The 24,308-nt window shown below is 36.9% G+C and overlaps 2 protein-coding genes across 6 annotated transcripts in view; both read right to left on the bottom strand.

Moving 5' to 3' along the window:
* Nucleotides 1-456, bottom strand: part of shroom1 (shroom family member 1) — a 29,964-nt gene extending 29,508 nt beyond the window's left edge. For all 3 annotated transcript variants that reach the window (XM_032576766.1, XM_032576769.1, XM_032576770.1), the window contains exon 1: nt 263-456. The gene's annotated coding sequence lies outside the window, so the exon portion shown is untranslated. The remainder of the gene's footprint in view (nt 1-262) is intronic.
* Nucleotides 457-3,732: 3,276 nt separating this feature from the next.
* Nucleotides 3,733-24,308, bottom strand: part of aff4 (AF4/FMR2 family, member 4) — a 35,051-nt gene continuing 14,475 nt past the window's right edge. For 2 of the 3 annotated variants that reach the window (XM_032575596.1, XM_032575595.1), the window contains exons 2-21: nt 22,795-22,930; nt 19,122-19,910; nt 18,843-18,881; nt 18,545-18,631; nt 18,283-18,310; nt 18,115-18,166; nt 17,846-17,935; nt 17,026-17,170; nt 13,911-14,550; nt 13,638-13,762; nt 12,332-12,417; nt 11,771-12,011; nt 11,570-11,658; nt 11,215-11,278; nt 9,751-9,887; nt 9,472-9,543; nt 9,192-9,285; nt 9,004-9,047; nt 8,407-8,624; nt 3,733-7,503 (exon numbers count right to left, since the gene is read on the bottom strand). In XM_032575596.1, the coding sequence (XP_032431487.1) occupies nt 7,376-7,503; nt 8,407-8,624; nt 9,004-9,047; nt 9,192-9,285; nt 9,472-9,543; nt 9,751-9,887; nt 11,215-11,278; nt 11,570-11,658; nt 11,771-12,011; nt 12,332-12,417; nt 13,638-13,762; nt 13,911-14,550; nt 17,026-17,170; nt 17,846-17,935; nt 18,115-18,166; nt 18,283-18,310; nt 18,545-18,631; nt 18,843-18,881; nt 19,122-19,910; nt 22,795-22,926 (3,300 nt within the window). In that variant the 5' untranslated portion in view covers nt 22,927-22,930 and the 3' untranslated portion in view covers nt 3,733-7,375. The remainder of the gene's footprint in view (nt 7,504-8,406; nt 8,625-9,003; nt 9,048-9,191; nt 9,286-9,471; nt 9,544-9,750; nt 9,888-11,214; nt 11,279-11,569; nt 11,659-11,770; nt 12,012-12,331; nt 12,418-13,637; nt 13,763-13,910; nt 14,551-17,025; nt 17,171-17,845; nt 17,936-18,114; nt 18,167-18,282; nt 18,311-18,544; nt 18,632-18,842; nt 18,882-19,121; nt 19,911-22,794; nt 22,931-24,308) is intronic. The other variant, XM_032575597.1, reaches the window with a different exon arrangement.

Raw genomic sequence — 24,308 nt, 5'->3', positions numbered from 1 at the left:
CAAATACATATTGACTTGTTTTGCTGCATTGGATAAAGCAACTGAGAGCAACTGTAGATCCACTTCAAGGACACGCGATTTTCCAATAGTACAACTTTAATAACTAAAACTGACAAATGTTTTTAAAGTAAATAATATTTATTCACATAGATATCCCGTTAATAAGTGAAATATTAAACAAAAAGCCAACTGTTGACAACCGAAACTGAGACGTAAGGGCGATACCGATATGCACCTGCTGCTGCCGAGTCATTTCACCTACCTGACAACATTCGCGCTCACTTTGGGATGTTGTAACTTTTCTTGTTTTCGTCGATTTTGCCGCCTGTCCTAGAGATAGAAACAGCGAAAATATAAGCGCATGACCTCACAGGAACACGTCCTTTCACTGCGCCATGAGTGGTGCGGCTGGTAAGGAGCTTTCCTTTTCCTCTACTGGCAGCGAGCTTACCTGATTCCCTTCCCTGGGGAGAGAATAGGCTGAAAGGTAACGGAGAAACGATCAGACCAATCAGATGCCGTGGTGGGCGGGTCTTTGGAAAGCAGGAAAGGGCATTGGTCAGTTGATAATTCATGGAGACCACTGAAAAAAAATGTCTCCTGTTGTAATGAGGGCAGGACAGGATCATCGTTAAGGATCAACAAGACCAACAAAATTAATTTCTTTAACGAGTCAAACTAACAATAAACCGATGGGGAAAGAAAACTCTTAATGCATGCATTGTCTAACATTAAAAGACATATGATTAAGTATCTAGTGACAAAAAAACATCAAATTATCTTTAAATGGATAACCATACATATTTCACAGACTATTGTTTCTGGTTTAGTATATATTGCACTGCATTGGTTAAAAGTAGCACTGCTTTCTTTTTATCATTAATTATCTGACAAAAATTATAAAGTTAGTCTTGAATCTTTAAACAAATGAGTCAACAAAAAAAATTTCCAAATTTATGCAACAAAAGAAAATGTTTCAAATAGACGGTATTATGTATTTTCCAGGTACATAAAGTGCCGTTTTATAGCACAATCAAGTAATTATGTTACCTTCAGTTGTCATAAGAATGCCATATATATCAAAAGAAAGAAAAAAACAGATATCTCTTTTCAATACTCATGCAATAGAAAGTGCTGAAAACCAAATCATTGGTTTCAAGGTTAGTGGTAAAAGATGTTACCACTCTTTTATAGAAACATAAAAAAGTGCTATGGGTGTTGAGAAAGGTGAGATGAGTATGACTAAAGCATAAAAATGTAACCAATGGTCTATGGCTCTTAAAAGAAAATCTGCATAAATAAATAAAATAAAATCCAAACAGAAGAACAAAACTGAGAAAAAGGTAAAAATTATAAACAATTAGAGTTCATATTAAGAGTTAAAGTTTTGAGGTCAGCACACTGTGAACTGAGATAAGCTAATCATTCATAAGAAGCTCTGCAATGCAAAGCTATCTAAACTACTTTAAATAGTTTTGTGGTTACATGCACAGGAAGATTAACTGAGCACAAATTTTCATTTGGAAATAGACTAAACAAGAAAGGCTGAAATATTTGGATTGTTTTCAAAATTAGGAACTGAACAATTTGTACATTTGCAAAAGAACAATCTATTAAATATTTAACATGGATTTTAAACCACATTAAAAATGACTACGATAAAATAGCTAAAAATTCTTTAGTCATTTGCTCTCATTTCTATGGAAGCTCGTTTCTGCCACTATGTTAAATTTTTTTTTTTAATTAACTCATTATAATGAGGTAGTATCTCATCATTTTGAGATACTATCTCATTAAAATGAGATAATTTTTTTTTTAACAGAGTGGCGGAAACGAGCTTCCATAGGAAACGGGCTTCCATACATTTCAAGTCTAAAACCTACTTAATAAACCTGACAAGGTCTTATAGGGCCAGAAAGAGAATTTGATTCAGACATTTTCAACTCCTGCTGTACACCAAAGTTCAACTAATATCTACGTTTGAATGTTGTGCGTTATTTACTTCCCATTAGAAATTTTATAGTGTAAAACAAGGCACAAAGTTAGCAAACTATATAATGCATTAACTGACTGTACAACTGCATATTTTATGTTAAATATTTGTTTGTTGAGAAAAGGTCCCAACAGGAATTTATAGAGCACATAAGTCAGTACTGGGTAAGCAGAAAATGAAAGTTAGTCCACAGTCACACAATACTCATTTCCAGAAAATGTATCAGTAATACATACATTGTTTGTATGTATTACTGATGCATACAGAGGTCACACAGACCTCTGTGACAGTCCTGGAGCCCTTGGAGGACCCCTGCAGGTGTGGTGGTTGCAAGCAGCAGCTTCATTCATTTGTGCCTTGGACCGTTTCAATCCAAGCTGTGATTATTGCAATGCAATGCTACTCAACTCCCCTCCCATTAATAATCCTGCTAATTAAAGCAAGAATGAAATCATAATAAAGTAGGAATGAATGGATTCATTCCTACTTTGAATCCATTCATTCAAAGTGGGTGTTTTATGCCAGCTGGTGAAATGGCTGGCAAAAAGACGGGTTTTTGTTCCTGAAACCTCTTTCCACAGCAGCAGTCCAAGCAGTGAACATCAGACATTTAGAAAAGTTTTGAATGTTTGATTGACAGTGGAGATGTATTTTTAGTAATGTGAAGTGTTTAACATCTTCAAAAAAACTTCATATTATTCTCAGTCTAAAGATCTTTCTTCAAATTGACTATTGAGTCTCCCACAAACCTTTTAGTAAACTTGATATACATTTTCTTCAACAGTAGCGTTCTTACTGCCACTCTTCTATTGTGTGTTTGAATGTCATTTATTGTCCAAGGCCACTACCATTTGTAGAGTTATTTAATTTTCAGTTTTCAGATATCCCACAGACTGAACCATTTAATTTCAGTCAGCAACAAAACCTTTAAGAGCAAAACTCTTACAAAACTTTACACTTAAAATCAATAGCAAGTTACTGTATGTCCCTTAAACGTATTTTTTGGCAACACTCCTAGTAAATACATTTTACTTAAAGTGGCAAAAACTATTATCATGAGAAAAAAGGACAACTTATGCAGTTCTACAAATTCTTTTGTTGTGTGAAACACAAACCATAATTTTATGTTGGGGTTTTATAACAAAGAAAAACATGTCTATTCCAATAAGAGCATTCATTTCCTTTGCATTTGTTTTTTAAATCTAATCTTCAACCCAACGATTAAAAAGACTTGGACGAAAAAAGGAAGATGCCTTGTACAATTTTTCTATTCTTTTGTTCATATTTTTATGCAGATACTGCATGAACATTTATTAAAACACTTAAAACGTTTCTATTTGTTCTCCATCTTTATTAATTACCACCATTTAAATTGAACATTGCTCAGCTGACTAACTACTGAAATGCTGCTCAGGAGTTGTATCCTGTGTAGACAAAAAATCTTTATCTTCCGTTGTTCTTGGTGATTAGAAGTTTTCAGGTGAGTGGTACCCAAAGTTTCAACTTCTGAATCAGCAAAACGACAGCGGTAAAGACTTGTATATCCTCAATTATGAGCTGAAAGTGGAAGGGAAAAAAGTTTCTGCAGCCCTGAGAGGATTTGTCTTTTGAGTCAGTACTAAAGGTGCACCAAAGCACTCGACTGTTTTCTAGTAAGAGATACAGGATTTCATTGCTTTTGAGTTAATTCACAGCATTTGTCACTTGCACATAAAGCAATCAACATTCGCTTAAACATATCCATATATATATATTTTATTCTCAATACGGCAAAATACAAAGAATATTTAGGACAGACTCCCATTAGTCACAATTAATACTCACTTCACAAGAATGCTTTTAAATTACATAACCTAAGTTTGAAGATCAAACTCAACAGGTACCTTTAAAACATATTGCATCCATCATATATAGTATCTCTATCAGTTCTCTTAAAAGTAGCCAAATTCAGATTATTGTACATTGTGTATGCTGCTGGTCTCACTACGGAGACGGCTTTTATTTTTTTTATTTTTTAGAAAAGTTCTTCTACAACATATTGTAGAAACTGCTACAACTGCTCTGAGGTGAGGCGAAATCCCTCAGTTTCAAAAGACATGTTGGACACGGTAAATTCATGTCTCTCTTTCTCAGGAGGAAACAGACAACAGACTGTACATGTCATCCATCCAACACGTGAGCTCAACAATATACACGTAATGAAATACACAGCTCCATATCAAATACAGAGAAGACAAAAAATATCCGCATTTGGATTTAAGAGACGTTACCGATTATGTGGTGACCGTGATACTATGAGACAGTGAAGAAGAAGACAAAGTATACAAGCACGTTAGAAGAAAGATGGAGAAATCAATTTGATTTACAGTGTTAACACACTGGGATTTCATCTGTAACAACTTGGGGGAAGAGAAGGAAAAAAAATATGTGCATAAAGTCTCTCACAATATATTTACAACATTTTTTTTCCTTTCAATTTAATTAAAAAATGCCAACCTGGAGTAAAAAGTTACCCTTAAAGACATGTTATATTTACAATTTATACAACTGTATTTAAATAGAAACATGCAAGTGTTAACATCTTCCTAACGAACGTCCAAAAAGAAGGAAAAAAAATAAAAGCAATAACTTCATCTTACCCTGGATTCGTTCAAGTTAGATTAATTACTACTTACAAAGAAATCTCATCAACAGCTCAAAAGCATTTACATCTTCCTATTTCATAAAATAATTGTTAAGAAGGTGAAACAGAAAAAACAAACAGGCAAAAAAATAAATAAGCGTGAGTAGCAAAACTCCTAAAGATCATTCTAATGCTATTTTCTGTTTTTAAATTTCACTACGAGATAGTGTAAGAAGCACAAGGCGCAAATCTTAACTTACAAAGTGTACCAGTGTATGAAGACAGTGATCGGGTCAGCGAAACCCACTGAAGAAAAGAGAACTCCAGCTTTTGTGTTTGGTTATAAAAAAAAATAATTATTATATACACAAATATTATACAACATTACAGAAAATTGCAAAAGCTAAAGGCATTGGCCGCTTGAGTTGAACAGGTTTCTCACTGAGGTGAAAAAAAGGAAGAAAAATTCGAAGCATATAAATGATTTCTATCCCTTTAAAGATTTTTTTTGTTTGTTTTTGTAAAAATCCTGCATAGATCAAAAATAATACCTCCTCTGACTTTTTCCTCTTTAAATATAAGAGAAAATAACAGTATTCCCTCTAGCGATAGAAGTCCAGGGAGCCAGTGGAAAAATTTAAAATATACAAGCAACAAGAAAAATGGTCCAAGCTGGGCCAAACAGTAAGCAGTATTTAGGTTTAAAAAAGAGAGAGAATTAAAAAAAAGAAGCTAAATAAATCTCCTAAACTTTGTGGCACTTTCTCATTTTATCAAGAAAAATCAACCAATAATTTTAGCACAAGCACTATTTGACCCAAGCTTGAGATTTCCAGCATGTTGTCTTAGGAATCAAAAATAAAAGTTTCTCCAAGTGACAATGGCATCTAAAAACCCATAAGCATTATAACTACAGATGCACCAATCAGTCAGAGATCAGAATCAGACAATTGTCACCTCAATCTGCAGCTCAAATAGAGAAATGCTGAATTTCCCCCCCCCCCCCTAGTTCACTAAATGCCATCTATTTTCAGTATATAAAAGTGTCAACCAATTGAATTTAAACTTTTTTTGAGATTAACAGATGAATGATCGAAACATATGATTTATGGATTTGTCAAAGAACCTGCAGAACACATTTCCCATTTTCCATGTTATGTTCTCTAAGGGGAAAAAAAATATCAAATTGGTCAAAATCGTAACATGTGGGTCTGATTTAAAAGAAAATAGGAAGCCTGACTGATGCATCTTTAACTATAAGCTTTATTAGCATTAGTAATTTAACATATATGGAGAACAACCAGCTGTAGTTACTCAATGCATCTCCAATTTCCTTGTAAGAAAAGTATAATTTCAATTTTAAAAATGTAATTGCTTAGGAACAACAACAGTACAAACACGTGTTCATATACTTCCCCCCAATGAGTCTTGCATTTTGCTCTAGCTAAAAGACAAATGATCTGCTTGGCATATAAATAGAATCTATAGTGGTCGTTATATTTCTTTTCTGAGATATACAAAATCTTTATCACATAAATACAACACTGCTAATCTCTGTCAATGATAAGATTTGTCCCTCTTATTAGAAAAAAAATCTCATCTTTACTTTTAATTTGTCTTAGCCCTGACGAATCAGAAAAACCTTGGTTTGTTTTAAAAACTACAGAATAAATAACTGCATTTGCATTGTGTGTGGACACAATCTGCAATACTTTTGACAATCCCTGCAGTTCCTTAGAAAAATACACTGTTAACAAAGGGATCAAAAACAAGGGAATAACACCATGTGGGAGTGGCCCTTGCTTGAGGAAATTTCTAAAACAATGTAGTGATAAAAGTGTATCTCAGGAGCTGTTGATAGAATAAGTTTAAATTACTAAGCTAGCTATCTCCAGTTTGATAAGAATCTAAATTACTGACGGACTGTCTCTGACAAATAAAATTACACCTTTTTAAAAAATAACTTCTGAATGAGACTGTATCACCTGAAGCCCATTCTGGTATTTTTCAAATTTGGTCGGAATCCTCCCTAGACTTTCCTCCAGAGAGCTGAAACTGACTATCTCTGTAATCCTCTTAAAAAGATTTAAAATGGTTTAAAAAAAGAAAAAAAAGTATAACTGCCAGCCCTAATTTGCTACTAAAAGATGATTAAAATGCCATCAAGTGAGGAAAAACATATTAAAAAAAAAATCAGATCTTATTGGTGACTTTTCCTGTAGCTCATTTACAAGGCACAAAAATGATAAAGAGAAACCTTCATTTTAAAGCACCTTTGGTGTTTCTGGGAGGTACTTTGGTGAAATAAAGTTTAAAAACAATGTTAAAAGCCAAAGTAACCTAAAAAGCAAAAGAAAAAAAATCACAGGTTTAGTGTACTCATAAGAAATAATCCCCACAGCACTTTTAGCAGAAGAGATCAAAAAAGACCTTGAAGATTTTAATAGAGACGTCGAAATGTGAAGCAAGGCCAGAAGCTCTTGGGATATTTGATGCGGTGCTGCTGAAGGTGTGAAATTTTCTAAATTGCTCAGTGTTGTTTTGGCAAGCTGGTGCAGAAAAATGGACACAGTGTTGGAGATATGTCTCAGAGGTTAACAGCATGTAAGAATACATGGAGGACCAGAGGTGGGCTGTGTTTGCAGAGTATGTATCCGTGTTGTGTCTTTGAGCACGGGCTGCTAGGTATGAAAGGCTGAGGTGTGAGTGTGTGTGCGTGTGTGTGTTTGAGGAAGCAGCTTGCAACGATCAAGTCCTTGCTAGTGGCTAAGATTAGCGTCCAGTCGCAGCCAGTGGAGACCCTGCCGAGTGTAACGCACCAGTTCTGTCATACTGCTGGTGTTGAAGATCAGAGGACCCATCACTTTGTCCAGCTCAGAGAAAAAGTCTGGGAAAGCAAGAAAAAACAAACAAAAGCTAAACATCAGGTAACAGCTAAGCATCAAGTAAAAGCCAGAAGATTGTGACATTAAAAGTCACACAGCAACTACTCAAAATCCATATATGTCTCAAGTGTTTTCCAGTCTGTAACAGGTTTTCTTCCATTTCTTCCCTGTTGAAGAAATGAATCCCCACAGCATGATGCTGCCATCACTATGTACCATAGTGGAGATGGTCTTTACAGAACATCTGTACTGGGATTAAATCAGATACAGGAGGACTATTTCCTAATTAGGAAACTTCTGAGAAGTAATTTGGTAATTATTTCTAGGACTTGTACAGAAAATAAGATTGAATAAATATACACATCACTGTTCAGGTTTTCATTTGGAAAACATTTTTAAAACTGTGTATCTTATTCTTTCCACTTCACAAGTGTGTCCTACTTTATTTTGGTCAATCATACATTTTAATTAAAGCACTTCAAAGTTTGTGGTTGAAAAAGTTTAAGGGATGTTAATAGAATAGAATAGAAGTACTTTATTCATCCCAGCAGGGAAATTACTTATTTACTTAAATTACTTACTATAAATTAAGTTATTTGAATGATTCTGAATCCAGTTTACCGATATGTGAACTGGTCATTTTAATAACGGGTCCACTGTTTTCTAAAAACTTAGAAACCCAATTTCTATCCCTTACTTTTGGAGTTTTGACATTTCTTTGGGAATTTTGCCTTTTATAAAACCTTATCTAATAAATTCTGTCTGCATTTCCTATTCAGCACTGATTTTATTTTTTTTTAAATAATAAAATGTGAATGAAAGGGTCAATGACATCTGGAGAGAACTTAAGTACATCTTACAACAGATAAGTTTGGAATAACAAACTATAAAACCTGCCCTTTTACCTTTCTGTTCCTTGGAAACCTGCTCCGCCTGGTCCCAGATCTCTGTGGCGTATAGGAAGTTGGAGGTGACCTGGACGTAGCTGGCAGCCATCTGGTGGATACGCTGAGGTATGGTCACAGATGAGCTGGCACTGCTGTTGCTGCTGACTGACGAGTAGCTTCCTGCTGTGCCTGGTGAGAGTTTGGGCGACACTGGAGAGGGCATTCCTGCTGCCTTACTGCGGACAGAAACAGAAAAAAAACAAGTTTAATGGCTGTTTTTTAGGGTATACATGCACTGCCTCACAAAACTTCTCATAAATTCAGATTTGGAAGTTGTGGCAAGCATGAGAAATCGTGAAGCGGTTGTGAATGCTTTTGCATGGCATTACATATGAATTGCATGTAGCAGAATATTTAAATTAACATACAATAATAAAGTTAACTTCTATAAGAAATGACAAGGTATGAAAAGTAAATATTTAATTGCAAAGATAAAGGGGATCACGTTTTTTCTGAAAATCTATCAGCCACGTTTGTACAAAATCTGCAAGAAAAATTTCTCCTCTCCTACACAACAACATTAAATTTCCAAACAAACAGAAGCAGATGACTTACTTTCCCATTCCAGGAGAGGGAGCCTGGGTGTTACTAAGAGAATTCTGTCAAAAGAAAAAAAAGTGAAAGAACATTCAGTGTAAAGAAAAATGCATATTTACAGCTGAAAACATCATGCATGGAATATTTTACGACATTTGAAAGCTTTCCAAAGAAAACTGGATTGGAACTTATAAAAGCTGGAATACCTTCAAATGTTCTGTGAGAGTTTTGGAGTATTTTAGAGCGCTGTCTTTCCTCAGCTTGAACAACCGCAGATAGAGAAGAGACTGGCATTTGAGACTGCAGAGAAAAATGTGGACAAAGACTTTTAGAACTCAAAAATAAAGTGACCATTTATTTGGAAAGAGTCTATTTACAAATACATTTCCATAAACTAACAGCCATGTCTAAGTAGTTTTGAGGGTTCAGGACACTTCAACCACGTGAAATGAAGCATCATCATGTGGTGTCAGTAAATGCACTTACCAAAGGACAGCTAGCCTCTTGTCTGCTGAAGTGGCATCTGGGGCCATGTAGCTTTTTAATTTCATAGTGTATCTGAGTGCACAGGCAGGATGGAGTTGTAGGTTAATAACACAGACATTTTAGTTAAAAAGGACTGCAAGAGATTTACATAAAACATAAAAAAACATTTTCAACATTTTCATTAAATTTTAGAGCCACTAAAAGTTTTATACAAAACACGTGCAAGCTGTGTTTTGTAATTCCTCAATGGTTTTGTGTGTTTGTTGTGTTTTTGCTAACCTGATGAGTTCCACTGTTTCAGCGTACATCGGGAAGGGCGACTTGGCTTCTTGCGCGCTCTTCTCCAGAGCGTTACCGCATTCGATGAACGAGACCACGGCATCCAGGTAGTAAACTGCCTTTTCAAAACGGTTTGTCTGTAAAAGAGTGTGATCAAAACACTAATAAATTGTGGGGCAAATACTTTTATTGTGTCTCTAAATGCAGAACTAAATTTTAACATTTTATTCATTTGACAAACTGCAGTTTTCACACTAACAGCATACGCTTGTTGATTTTGCACTGGAAGTTTTTGTGTTGCCCTTTGACTCCAGCAACAGGGTACAAATAATAACTTTCTAAAACTGAAACATTTTTAAATTTGTAAATATGTATGTTAGAGTACGCAGCTAAAAGACGTTGGTTCTGTAGCAGCAAGATTATGACTCATGAATTTGAAAAAGAACAGTAAAACAAAATCATGTTTTAAAGTAGACCTGCATATAGCAGGTAACGTTACAATCTATTCAGCTATTAAACTTTTTGTTGGAGAGCAGAATGTGAATGAATGAAGAGATGTAATATATAACCAAATAGAGCATCCAGGCAGTCCTTTGCAAATCAAATGTAACAAACATAGAAACTGCAATAAGGATTGAGATTCAACATCTTGAGTAGGACTAATTTTGTGTAAATAATATTCATTTGGACCTTTGAAGTACACAGATTCATTGCTCATTTACCCAATGCAGCTGGACGCACTTCACTTTATGATTTAGGTAAGATGAACCATTAGTTTAGTTGCTGAAACCGAACATATTAGAAATACACTGGAAATACACAGTACAAATGAAATGTTAAAAATTTTTATTGTACTGTTTTATGAATTTAAAAACCACTATTACTGAGTTGAAACTGGGTTTAGTTAACTTTTAGGTTCATAATCAACTTACTTTTGTGGTTAAGTTGCATTTAAAAGCAGTCTTTAGATTACGTTGTTTTCCTTTTCTCTCATTGTAGTTAATCATTACCAGGAGAGACGGTTGTTTTTATTGGTTCATGTTATGCTTGATCGTTAGACCAAACACTAGTCTACCATATTGATTTCTCTCTCCTCTTCTTGTGTAAATGAAATTGTGAACTATCTAGACTATAACTAATATTGCAGATTAGTTTTAGATAATTCATGTACTTTATAAAGTTTAGCATAGCCTTTTAATGTTACAGTGCAAAACATGAAACTAAACAAATGTTTTTTTGTTTTGTTTTTTTCCCCCCAAATTAAGAGGTGGAAAAAAAAAATAAAACTACATTCCAAAACTGACAAAGTCAAATAGAATAATTTTCCCGCCATCATAGGAAACTGGTCAAATACTCCTTAGAGAGTGATAGTACGTTGTTTCAAGCTGGATTCAAAAGACCTCTCAAATACACAACAACTTGCATAAAAACACCACAGATTCTAGCAGTAAACATTGTTCTTACCAGTGCATCTGCATTGTGCTTGAGTGTCTTAGCCTCTTGCAAGTAGTGATCAGCTGAATGAACCCTGAAACAAAATTAGCAGGTCAAACAAATTTACTAATATGTATAATTGACTAAAAACCTAATCATTTCCACAAAAAAAAAAACAAAATTTTAAAGCTGCATCTCTTCAATAAACAGGCTAAGAATAACAGAGTTCTATCAGCTGGTCTTTCATAATGGATTTATCCAGATTTTTTCAGTCATCCAGGCAGATCTATAAGCAACCTCCCTGACCTCCAGCAGCTTCACACAAAGGCAATGCAAAAGACCCACAGCAATCTCTATGTCCCACAGAGGAAACAGATCCTCCTACCTGTCCTCAAACACCATCTTGGATCTCTGAGACCTAGAGCCATCCGTGGAAAGAGGAGGCACAGCCAGCTGGTTAGTAGATATTTTCTCCTGCAGAAAAACAAGACAATTGTTTTGTTACATTAGAAAAACAGAATAATGGACAAAAAATATTGTGATTCTGTAAATTTGGACATATGAAAACAGAAAACTTCTTCCTCACATCAACTTTGCCTTCACGTGTGCTGCGTCCCTTGTCGTCTCCTTTTTTGTGTTTGGAAGTGGAGCTACCCTTGCTGCCATGGCTACCCGCTTTTTTACTCGTGCTGCCGCTCGATAGCAATGTGGATGGTTGGTTTACCGTCCCCTTTCGACTTGGATGCTCCGACTTGGGTGTCCGCTGAGGACCCGATATGGAGGGAGAGGGTACCGGCTCCTCTTTCTTCTCCAAAGGTCTTTTTGACCTGGTGGAATACAAAGCATTGCTCTGATAAAGCTGTAATAACAGATGTATTTTGCAGCTATAAAGTTCTTAGAGTGAAAACAAGGGACGATGGCATGTTAACATTACAGGTACTTCATGACCAAGATGTAATCAACAAGCACATAACATGTGAATTTCTGGTTTACGCTTAATGTGCATGGGTTTATTTTCTGAATTGTAAGAGAAGTGAAAAAGCTTGTGGATACATTTGCTTTTCCTTACAAAATGAGCTAGAGCTGCTGCACCAAGTGGGCCAGAGTGGAGTGAATCATTATAAGGACAAAGAGACAGAATACTCACTCTTTACTGCTGGTTTTATGAGGAGACTGAGTTTTATCATCTGGCTTGAATCGCTTACTCTCTGGCTTCGTGCCTTCCTCATCGGTCTGAAAAAAAAAAAAAAAACATCAAAAAATCTCAGGAAAACTTTGATTTATAAGTGGGTTGTGTCTTTTTTTTTATTTAACAACCTATAAACTTGTACTATGTATTGCGTATTCCCGATTTTTGCAATAGTGAAAGATAAATCTCTCTTTTTTTATTTGAATTCATTTTATTTTTGTGGCATTTTTAAAGCCCTGTGGACATTTTTCAGCTTCTTTTTCCCCCTCTGATCCACATTCAAAGCCTTGGGAGACACTTGTTTTGGTAAAAATTCAATTTGTGGAGTATCCAAATGGCCATAAAATCCAGAAATTATTCCTCTTGCATTGAATGATATTAGAAAAAATACTTGAACAACTGGAATATATTAGCTAACTTGGAGTGATTTTATTGCTGTGTACTCTGTTACCAGTGGACCGTATAGTCAGAATACATTATGGAGCTCGAGCTGACAGCAACAGAAACAAAACACTGTCCAGAAATTTGGAATATTAAATAAAAACAATGCACTTTTTAAATAAAGGAGTGCTGGTCTACTGTAAAGTATGTCTATGTCAGTATTAGAAAGCCCAAGTTGTTTAGTGTAGACCTTTAAATTATCTGCCTTGTTCAGTTTGGTTTTATCACCTTGATTCTTGTTTTTACCTCCTTTTCTAACAGACTTTTTCCTTGCACTTAACTTTCTAAATACATATGCTTGGATACTGGACTCTAAACAGTCCTTTTTATTGCCTGTATGTAATATTCTAATGTAATGACAAAATTAAATTTGAGTTAGTAGTTGTAAGCAACAAAATTAAAATATTTGACATCACTCTGTGTATAGTAAATGTAAATAATGAGTTTCAATGAAAAAATAACTGAAATGAACTTTCTGATGATATTCTAGCTTATTGAGATGCACCTGTATGGGTATGTAAATAGTCTTACATATTAGTATGTGTATTTAATTACAAATGTGAGGATATATTTATGGTCCATATGTGTACAAGTAAATTATGATGAAACAGAAACAAAAACGGTTAAGCTCGGATAAAATATGAAATGGAAAAAAGTGGACGACAACTGATGATTGTGATTATCAAAGAGAGAAGGGGAAGGATATTTTTTTAAAAACACTTCCATCTTCTTTTTTTAAACATTTTAAGATGTTAAAAATGTCTTTACTTATATTTATTTCCAGTGTTAAGACATTAAAAACCTTTGTAATAAAAAACCCTACCTTGTGTTTCCTCTTGGACTTGTTCTGCTTACTGCTTTCTCGATCTTGAGAATCTTCCCTCTCCACTTTAATCTCTGCAGGCTCCTTGTAGGGCCGCCCTGGGATCCTCGACAGCAAGCTGAGATCTATGGGAAATAGGAAGGAAAGGGAAGGGAATGGGTTCATTTCGTCCAAAATAAAATGAACGCTTCGGTTAAAAAAAAGCATACACCACGCCAAACAGAAGAAATGTTTTCCATGTTATTGTAAGGAGTATAAGAAGTTTTGACTAACCAATCTTGACGAGTAAAACTTGCGGCTGAGGTTGTCTCGTGGGATAGCGCTCCTCTGGGTCGCTGAGCGGAGACAACACGGGAGAGAAAACGCACACGGGGGTCCGGATGCTCTCCGTATACTTGGGAGTCTGCGACGAGGACGGAATGCTGTCGTTTCCCTCGGAATCAGACGAAGAAGAGTCTGTAGAAAGAATTTCACGAGACTTGGTGGGCGCTTTGGCCTTCCGCTTGTCTGTGGTTGTGGTGACAGAAGCTGCAGACGGCCGTGGAGAAGACTTGGGTTCTTTTTTAATGCTTGGTTTGCGTGAGCCTTTTGTGGCAGCAATGGGCCGGAGAGGAGGAATCTCTGGAGCTGGTTCAGTCTCCACTTTCAGACCTCCCTTAGGTTCCTCCACCACTGGGGGCTTCTCAGACTTCTTAGGTTGCTTTTTACCGACTCGTATTCTTGGATTTGTTCCACCTTCGCTCTGGGCGGGGGACTTCTGTCGCCCCCGGCCACCCTCTGTACCTTTGTCCCTGCTAGGTGGTGGTGGAGCCGAGTCTTTGGAGCTGTAGTCTCGGCCTTCTTTTTTACATTTGGGTGGAACGTTCTTAAACCAGTTGTCCAGCTGCCACTTGTTGGTCACAGGCTGTTCTGGCTGAAGCGGAAACAGCAGAATGCAGAAGTAAGAGAGGTACTCAGAAAGTCAAATACAATGTTCAAAATTACTCTGAATACAAGAAAGACCAAACACTATTCCACATTCTATTGATGCTCCACTTAATTTTCCCAGTGTGATTAGATAAAGCATCCTGTGAGGCTTTTGCTACTTATCCACCTTCTTTCAGGTAGGAATGAGAAATTACATTGTTTTTTGTTTGCCGTTTAAAACCCATCTTACAATGACTAAGTTTTAGTTCAGCAATAGATTAACAGCCAAAATGGCCAAAATAAAATTAAAATAAAACAAAACAAAACAAAAAAACTTATCCCAGTTTAAGAAAAAACAGGTAACAATGTAAGAAAAAAAAAATCTTTGGTACAGCTGAGAAACTTAACACGATATAAGCGCTTCATAACAGTTGATACCAATAACTATCAATATCAATAATTAGGCCTGTCACGATAAACGATAAATCAATTAATCACAGGATAAATTAAAACTGTCGACGTCATTTTAATTATCGGCATTATCGTCTCTTCGGCTTTTTTCTCTTTCTGTTAATGACACTGAATGAAAAAGGGCTCTGCTCCGGTGCTCTCCACTGACTCCTCCCTTCCTAATTTCCTTAGTGCCCAGCGCACACGACACGATCTTAGAGCTGTCGGCCGATTGTCGGCCCATTTTCAAAACCTGACAGACCACACATTAGCCGACAGAAATCCTAGGTATAACGGTTCGATCGGGTTCGGTCCTGCCGTGTGGTGTCCAACAATGGGCACAAAATAATGGCTACAAGTCCAGTTAACTAATTTTAAAACCAGGCATTAATCAATGCTTTACTGCAATCTACCTGCAATGCATGTGGCTAGTAAAGTCCTGACCGGATGAAAATCATTATAACCTATTTATGTCACGTTAAGAAGAACAGCTGAAAAGTTACCGGGTTTATCAACTGCGGTAGCAATTTCGCTCCAACTCCTCCCCTTGTCATTTCTATATTCTTTGCATGTTGAATAAACATTAATGTTGTTTCCACATATCATCTCCGATGTCCGGTGGACTTCGGGTTGCGTCGTGTTTGGGATTCCCCCGACGTAATCTCAGAAAGCAATCCGTGCGGGGCGTGCTATGGTGGAGCAGGGGGTCGCGGGTTCGACTCCCGGTCCCGACGACCTTTGCCGCATGTCTTCCCCCTCTCCTCACCCTCCTTCCTGTCTGCCTACTGTCTAAAAAATACGAGCCACTAGCGCTAAAACTCTTCGGAGAAAAAAAAAAAAGAAAGCAATCCGTGCTTTCTGATTGGCTACCTGTCGCATTCAACAGGCTGCGTTAACGATCCCAGTCGGGGAAAACCCCTGATTTAGATCGATCTTAGAAAGACCAATCTAAGATTGTTGTAAGGGGAAAAATAGCAGCAAAAAACCTGTAGTGTGAACTATTGCATCAGGTAGTCGATGTGCCCATCTTCTCTATTTAAATCTAATTATTACTGAATCCACTTTGGCTTTATGTTGTTTAGTTTCTTTTCAAGTACATTTTTTGTTAATGGAGACTGAGAATCCATTTTATTTTTGTTTTTGGTTGTTTTGTTTATTTTGTTTATCAGTTCCAGTGTTTAGTGTTCTTTTGAAAATAAAGTGTATCTATCTTTGGCAGGAAATCGCATGCATTATTACGTCATTTTCAGTGTAAAAAGGTCTTCAAACAATATTATCGTTTATCGCAATAATTTTTGAGACAATTAATCGTTCAGCAAAATTTGCTATCGTGACAGGCCTATCAATAATTATTGATCATTTATTTTTTTAACATGTAAAATATTGCCAACTAGTGGCGTGACCTTTCCTGTTTTATCCACCATTTTCTCTCCATGCTGTTGTTTTTTATTTTTAAACAATTTAGAGGCAAAACCTAAAACTGCTACTGTGCAAGTTACTCAACAGGTTGTTGCTAGGTAACCAAAGAGTGAGTGAGTTGCTAGGTAACCAAAGAGTGAATGAGTTAGTTGATGCCACCAGCCTTACTAAGCTGGCAGCAAAGGCTTTCCACTCCCAGAATGCGCTGTGTTTCTGGATAACAGTTTAATGAATATTTGACATATTGAATATTCTATGAGATATATTATCTATTGATATCGATCATATATCTACCACAATATATATTGTTATTGAACTATTGTTCCGTCCTATTTTAAGTAAAATTCAGTTTCCAAAATTTATGGACCAAATGTTTGGTCCATAATGGTGGTGTAAAACGGTTAACAGATTTTATTTTTGTTTGTTTGTTTTTCTTAGCCATAATTATCCAAGTAAAAGAAAAACAAAACTTCAAATATTTGACTATGTGTAAATCTATATATGGGTTTCATTTTGTTGCTCTTGTAACTTATTGAGACACACCTAACTAGTCTAAATGTTGTTTATTCTTTTGCGGCCCCACAGTTTAGTACGATGTTGAGTGAGTGATTACTTCAGGAGAGGCGGTCCGTGGGCGCTCGTTGGCCTCGCTGTCCGTCGTGCTGCTCTCACTCTCGCTGTCGGAACCCGAGCTGCTCTCGGAGCCGCTGTGGCTGCTCGAGTCGTCCCTGGACGGCTCGGCAGCTTCACTGTTATTGCTGTCAATGAACAAAAACAGGAAGTGCTTAAATCTTACAAACAGCAACAGGTAAATGTAATTCTCTCACTCTCCATGAGGACATAAAACATTTACATTCACATATGGCTTTAGGTAACATTTATCTTTTTTTTAAGATTTAAAACAAAATTTGAAATTTTTTTTACATGTACCATCTTGATCTTTGTTAAATTTAGCATTGTATTTTTTTTTACAATGCTCAGTAAATTAGCATTATAATGCTAAACGTAGCAGCTGTTCATTCACTGTATAAGATTATTGCTGAGATTTATGTCAACCATAAAATACTAAGTAAATGGCTCTACATCTTATCTTTTCTGTTTCAAACAAAAGCAATTTAATAATAGTGAAAGGTTTGGTTGTGATATCTTCTGACTAGCTAAATTAAAAAGCACAAAGACGAGCTTCGTAGTGCCGAAAAGTGAAATATATTTAAAGGATGGATTCATACTGCTAACCAGATATGACGCTGGCTCTAAGTAGGCATTTTATAAAAAAGAAATAGATAATAACCCTACAGGGCCAGTTTTAGAAAACGTAATATCACAAAATATGCATACTGCAATAATCAGCTTTTAATAAAATGTAAAACACCATTTGAGTCACAACCTGGTGGACTCTAACAACACTGGCTTCTTCATGCTGCCAACCTCACCTTGCTGATGTGTTCCTTGAGGCATTCTTGGATTCTTGTTCTCCATCGCTGTCCTCGCTGCTACTTACTATCAGATCTTCCTTCAGCATGCTGAGCAAACAAAATTTCAACTCAATGAAAGCTTTAAGTGCTACAACTGCTGCTTCCAGGGCTTGAGCTTTGTCTAGTTTTTATTAAGTCCAAGATAACAAATGTAGTTATTTAAATTTTAATGTGAATCAATGAAGAAAAAAACAACAACATGCACTTCTGACAAACCACACACTTACGTGCTATCTTTAGGCTGATGGCTGCTGGAGCTCTTTGATGAACTACCACGCTCTAAGACAAGGAAAATTAAAAAGAAACTTTACAGAAATACATAGTATGTACATAATTAATTGTCAACATGAACACAAAAACAAAGTGCAAATATAAATTTGAATTGCAAAACTTACTATGTCCGCTTGGAAAAGAGTGTGCATCCTAAGGTAAACAAGATAAAACAAAAATTTGTTTATTTCTTTTTCTTTCGCTTTGAAGTTTGTCTGATTGGCATATTTAAATCCACAATTTAAAATAGTAACTATCATCATCATCGTTTTACAAAATAAGGTTTGGTTGTTTCCTCCTCATAAAAGCAAAGAAAAAGGCCTAACTGCCCTTATGGAACAATCAGAGAATCACTTAAATGAGTTAAACTGCTGGCACAATGCTGACCTTGGTGGGGAATGGAAACTTGGAGGGTTCTGTTTTACAGGGAGTGTGGATGGCTGTAAGTGGAGGAGGCCATGACTGAGTCATTTCCTGAAAGAAAAAAAGAATTCAGAAAACACACACACGCACGCATACGCATAGAGGCATATAAACAAAAGGAGTAAAAAAACTAGGATTACCCTGGTCCTAATCTAGGAGATTAGGACCAGGGTAATGCTGAATTATTTCAGTCGATATTGTTTCCCTCTGTATTTTGATGATTGATGAACTATTTAAAAGAAAAAGACCAGTTTTTACATACCTTTAGGATTTCATCGACACAGTTGGCATCACCGGATCCCTGTTGAAAAAAAATCATTAATTTAATGATTAGCTGATGTTTTCATAAGAATGATTTCAATAGAAGAGGTGAGGAGGCTTCCACATAGAGCACCATGAGTCATCCTTCAGACATTTTGTTTTTATGCATCACTACAAGTTAGAATGGTGTTGAGAAAGCAGAAATACGTTCTGTTTATTCTCTTAATAGTCATGAAGAAATTCTTTTCTAGCTTGATAAGTTTTATAGACGAAGTCTTACCTCAACAGGCTGTGACGGGATCTTGAGTTTTGTAAGCGAAGCTTTGCCCATGGTTTTCACCTCTCCCATGGTGCTGCTGTGTGACTGGCCGCCGTAGCTTTCGGCCTGTGAGCTCTTGGGTTCGGCCGTTTCCTGGCCGTCCATAGGCCGCACGTAAGCCGTGGGCTTTTGCAGCATGGAGCTGGGCTTGGAGACGAGCGACGGGGGGAAGGTTTGATTTGAGTGCTGCCCGCTGGGGAAAGACGTGTGAACCCGTGAGGGGGAATCCCAGTTAGCCTCTCTGTCTCTGGGCGACTTGTTGCGGTACTTGGGGTGATGCTGTTCAGCAGACAAGGAGCTCCGCGAGTGGCTGCTGGAAGAACTCAACGAACCTTTTGCCGGACTTGAAGTGTGAGACTTTGAGTGCTCCGAGCCTCCGCTGTGCTTACTAGATTTCTTTTCCCGCACTTCCCCTCTTTGGCTACTGCTGCTGCCGCCGCTACTACTGCCGCTGTTCCTCTGGCTGCCGTGTCCACCTGAGAGTCCAGAACGCTTCTGTGACTGAGAGGAAGATCCACCAGGTGGTGCGCCTACAGGAGTCCACTTACTGCTCTGGCTACCACCTCCACTACCCACACCTCGCTGGTCTCCGCCAAACAAAGGCGGGCCGGACTTCTCCTCGGAGGAAGACGAGCTGTTCGAAGGTTTACCAGGAAGCTTTGGAAGAGTGTCACCAATCGGCTCTTTCATCTCGTCGTAATTGCCCAACATGCTCTGGATACGGTTGGACAGTAAATCTGCCTTGCTGGCCTGAGAAAAGAAGAAGATGATGGAGTGATGATTAATAAAGAGCAAAGAATGAGTAATGCAGATATCAGGAATAAGTAAAAACAGGAAGCTGAGGTATCAATGAACGAGAAAGAGAAAATAAAAAATGTATTTGTGTAGTTTTTGCTTCTGAGGTCATACACTGAAACATAATCAGAAGGTTTTAAGCCTGATCAGCCCTGACCATTAACTGCCTGGTCTGAAATGTAAAAATCTAATCTGTTTTGGACCATTTCTAAGCATGGTGTGTTTATAACACCACTCTGGTGGTTACTGCATGAAGCACATTCAAATAGAACTATGGAGCATTTTCATTTTTGTTGAATATGCCAGACTTGAAAATTCTAACAGCCTTTTAAAAAAATCCTCAGAATTTGGTATAAATTCAAATATTTACAGTGACTAATGCTAACGATATAAATTATTAATAAGATGCTTTAAAACACCTGTTTAATACTTTTGTCATTATTTTAAAGTCACCATGAAAACCCCGTTTACAGAAACTCCTCTCTGACTCACACCGTGTGATGTCACCTCTGCTTCAACACCAGAGGAACTAGAAAGAAATATTTTCAATGCCGGTTTTAAATGAGAAATTATTTTTCTTTAAGAGAAATCAGAATCTGGTAAGATTGTTACGAGCAGATCACAGCTTTTAAGCCATGAAATCAGCCACAAAATGATACTGGATGAGTCTCTAAATTTACCCTAAAGAATAACAAAATTTCACACCAAGAGTTATACCACTAGTGATGGATTATAAAAACATTTCCAGAACATAACTAGCCCAAGAGCCTCACCAATTCCGTTTGTTTATTCTGAACAGCCCTTCTGAACCGAGATAAGGGTCGGCGTCGGCACGAAGGTTAATCAATCACTCTGAGGGCCACGGGTTCCAGTTGATTTGTTTGCAGACTGTGCAAAGTCTCCAGTTTCACATGCAGTCCCACACCTCTGTTTTGTTTGACAGATTCACACCAAGGGTGAGGAAACACAAGCCGTTATCTGCAGCAGGAAATGTTAGCGGCTTGGTCATAACGTGCACTCCTGCACCTCCTGCTAACATGGGGCCTGGGTCTCATTAGCACAGCTGGAGGAAGAGTAGTAGCACCTCTTTGGCTTCTAGTTTGTTGGTTTCAGTCGATGTTGCAAATGGCAATGAAAAAAGTCAAATTAAACTATGACCGATAAGTAAAATGTTGGGTAAATTGGAGAAAGGTTCACACAAAAGATTATAGTTTAAAACTGTAAACATTACAGCTTCATTATTGTCTTAGTTTGTAAAGATGTTTGATTGCACCACTTCTCACTGCGTTTGCAGGATACTAGAGCTGTGCAGCAATATAAATATTGTGCGAGCATATTAAACAATGAGTCCATTGTGCAAAACTGATTGTATTGCACTTTTGTAACAAACCATAACCGTTCAGGGGTCATAGCAGAGTCAAAACTTACTGAAAAAACTTTTCAAACTGCAAGAAAAAAAACCTTTAAAATGAACTCTGTTTTAAACTGACCCCACAAAATTCATTGTTTAGTCCCAGATATCAAGCATCATACAAAAGTAAAGTAAATTCAAATATTTTTTTAACCTAATGTCTACTTGTGCTTACCTGTATGGAACTTTTTTAGAGTAGATGCAGTGTAAACAGAAAGAACACTCAACATGCTTTTTGTCCTCTTCAGGTCTCATTAAATTGAGGCACAATTTGGTAAAGAGACTGACTTGAGTGGTGTTGCTTATAGGCCGTCTGCTTTAAATTAGAATAAAATGTGCTACATACAACAGCGTTTATAGAAAGTTAAATACTCCTCACTCTGTGCGAATGAGCAAGCATATAAACTCTGCCCCATAAAAAGGTTCCTGCTGCACTGGTCTAGATCCGGGAGGCCGCAGCTGCAGCTGTGTGTGCACACGGCCTTTTAAGCATAATGCTGTAAACTTCCACTTAGTGAAGCATGACAGTCAGAAAGTCAAACTAAAGCTTATATAAGGGTCGCACAAGCAGTTGGCAAGATACGCAAAGTACGAAAAAATTGAGACTTAAGAGTTTCTTAAGTCATTCATAGTCTGCACAACTTTACCATTAAAGTCAACTTCATTTTAAAAGCAACTTTCTAAGAAAACTTGAGAAAATCTGCACAGTAAAAACTGTATTTTATTGATAAAGGTCAAGGAGTCTTCCGTCTTTAATGTCAGCTTTCATCTTTCACTTTGTTGTGGTCCAAAACACACACACACATACACCCTAACACTCACCTCTGGTGGCTTTCCCATCAGAACAACCTGTCAGAACACATTCCTTCCTGCTTGTTTGATGGCTAACTCCAGCTAAGAGAGAGGAGCCACTTACATCTGCTCAAATCTGGTTAGTGGCAAAGATTAGAACTGGTTCAGAGAACTTAAAATCCTCTTTACAATTAAACTGGCAGACAGGAGCTGGCTGGCCTACATTTCCGCATGTAGGTATAATGCGGAAGACATGGGAGGAAGTGCAACACCGATGTAGTGAGCTGCTTTGTTTACTTTTAACAGCTGACGAACTTGAACTGTCAGCAGACTGTTTTCTGATTTGAAAGTTGGCTACATTAATCACCTAATATTCTTTGAAACAAATCATTATGATAACACACTTTAATCTCTGAGATTATCTGGATTAAAACCAGGTGAAGCATCACTATGAGACTTTTCAGACATGCTGGAACACAACAACGTATCTTGTGTTTGCAGATGACGCAACAATGACAACTGCACCGCTGTGAAAGCTCTTGATAATGAAGTTTTCACTTCCTGCCTATGTTGCAAATACCTGTTAACTGATCAGATACATACCAGCTGTGAGGGAAAGAAAAAAGAAAAACTTACCACTTTGTAGGGTTCAGGGAAGAGGGGGGAATTTGCTGGAAAGGCCTCTCCTCCTCCTCCTCCCTGTTGGATTTCTTGATTTCTCCTTTCTCTTTCTTTCATTCGGAGCACATTCCGGTCCTCACGGTTCATGTTGCTGTCAACACAAAGCAGAGCATCTAGTCAACATAAAAACATGCTACACAAGCTCACATGATCTTAAATGAACAATTTTAGGTCACACAGGAAACAGAAGTATGCCGAAAGCTCCCCGGTTGTTTTTTCCCCACAACATTTCATAAAACATTACCACATTTTTCAAGCTGCCATCATATATAACATCAAGAGAACACACTGAGACAATAACAGAGATGACCGGCAGAGAAAGTAGCCTCTAATAAGCTTAGGCTCATCACACAATTCAGTTTCCGACTTCTACTGTAAATAATCCTCTTGAGCAGATGGTCAATGTCATTTCACACAACAACCAACAGCACTGATATAATATTGTAAGAACAATGTTTATTCTTCTCAAAAAATAGGCAAAGATTATTTTCACAATATTTGTCTTACTGTTTTTTTCTATCCTTCTGGCACAAAAAGTATTAAAACTATTGACATGATGAACAAAACGGACAAAAAACAAACAAAAAAGTGCAATCAAAGATCAGTTTTCACTAAAGACAGTTTAAAAATACTTCTCTGCTCCTTGTTCTCTATTTGAAAATCAATGTTGATCCAACTAAAAGGCAAAAAAAAAAAATCAGGTTTTCAAGGCGTGGTGCAAATACCAAACGTCATACTTCAGCTGCCGTTGGTAGTACTCAGAGAGAATTTTGACAAAACTATTTGCAAAGTAAACATAAGTAAAGAGATCTACAAAGAATCAAAAGGTAGAAAGGTGTGTTGGTCAAAACAAATTGATTTTGGCTTCACCAGTGACATTTTAAAACAAAATCCTGTACCAGAACAAGTGCTAGTCACTACTTAGACCATGTCCATTCATGAAATTGGATCCTGGATGTGGGAATGCCACTAAATCAAGTTTAGGTACATTCTTGTTCCACAATTTCATTTTATTTTGTTTATTAAAATTTGAACACTCCAACCCTCAGAAACCATGCAATCTAATAATAACCTTATCTGCAGTTTGTACTTTAAGACACAAGCAACATTAAAAAAACAATGAAAATATAAAACTACCGAAGTCTCATTAAACAGTTTCCTTTTACTGTAGCTTTTATGTTTTCAGTGAACACACATCCATAATGCACCACATTCGAGCCAGTTTTACAGCATGACAGTACAAACAGTTTAGATTTACATATATGAAAACCTCTCATCTGATATTATGATCAATTCGACGAAAACATGTTTTTAGACAAAACATAAGCATTCCTTAATTCCAATCTGACATAGGACCAATGAGTATTTTCCCTTCTGTGCTCAATGTTTACCAGAAAGCAGCAGCAGAATTTTAAAAATGGGAACAAGCTCATTTCAGTTCAGCTGGTTACCTGCCACTTTAAACAGAC

Source organism: Xiphophorus hellerii, chromosome 11, assembly GCF_003331165.1.
Source record: "Xiphophorus hellerii strain 12219 chromosome 11, Xiphophorus_hellerii-4.1, whole genome shotgun sequence".
Taxonomy (NCBI): Eukaryota; Metazoa; Chordata; class Actinopteri; order Cyprinodontiformes; family Poeciliidae; genus Xiphophorus; species Xiphophorus hellerii.
The sequence above is the reverse complement of the archived record's forward strand: the minus strand, read 5'-3'. Positions and strand labels throughout refer to the sequence as shown.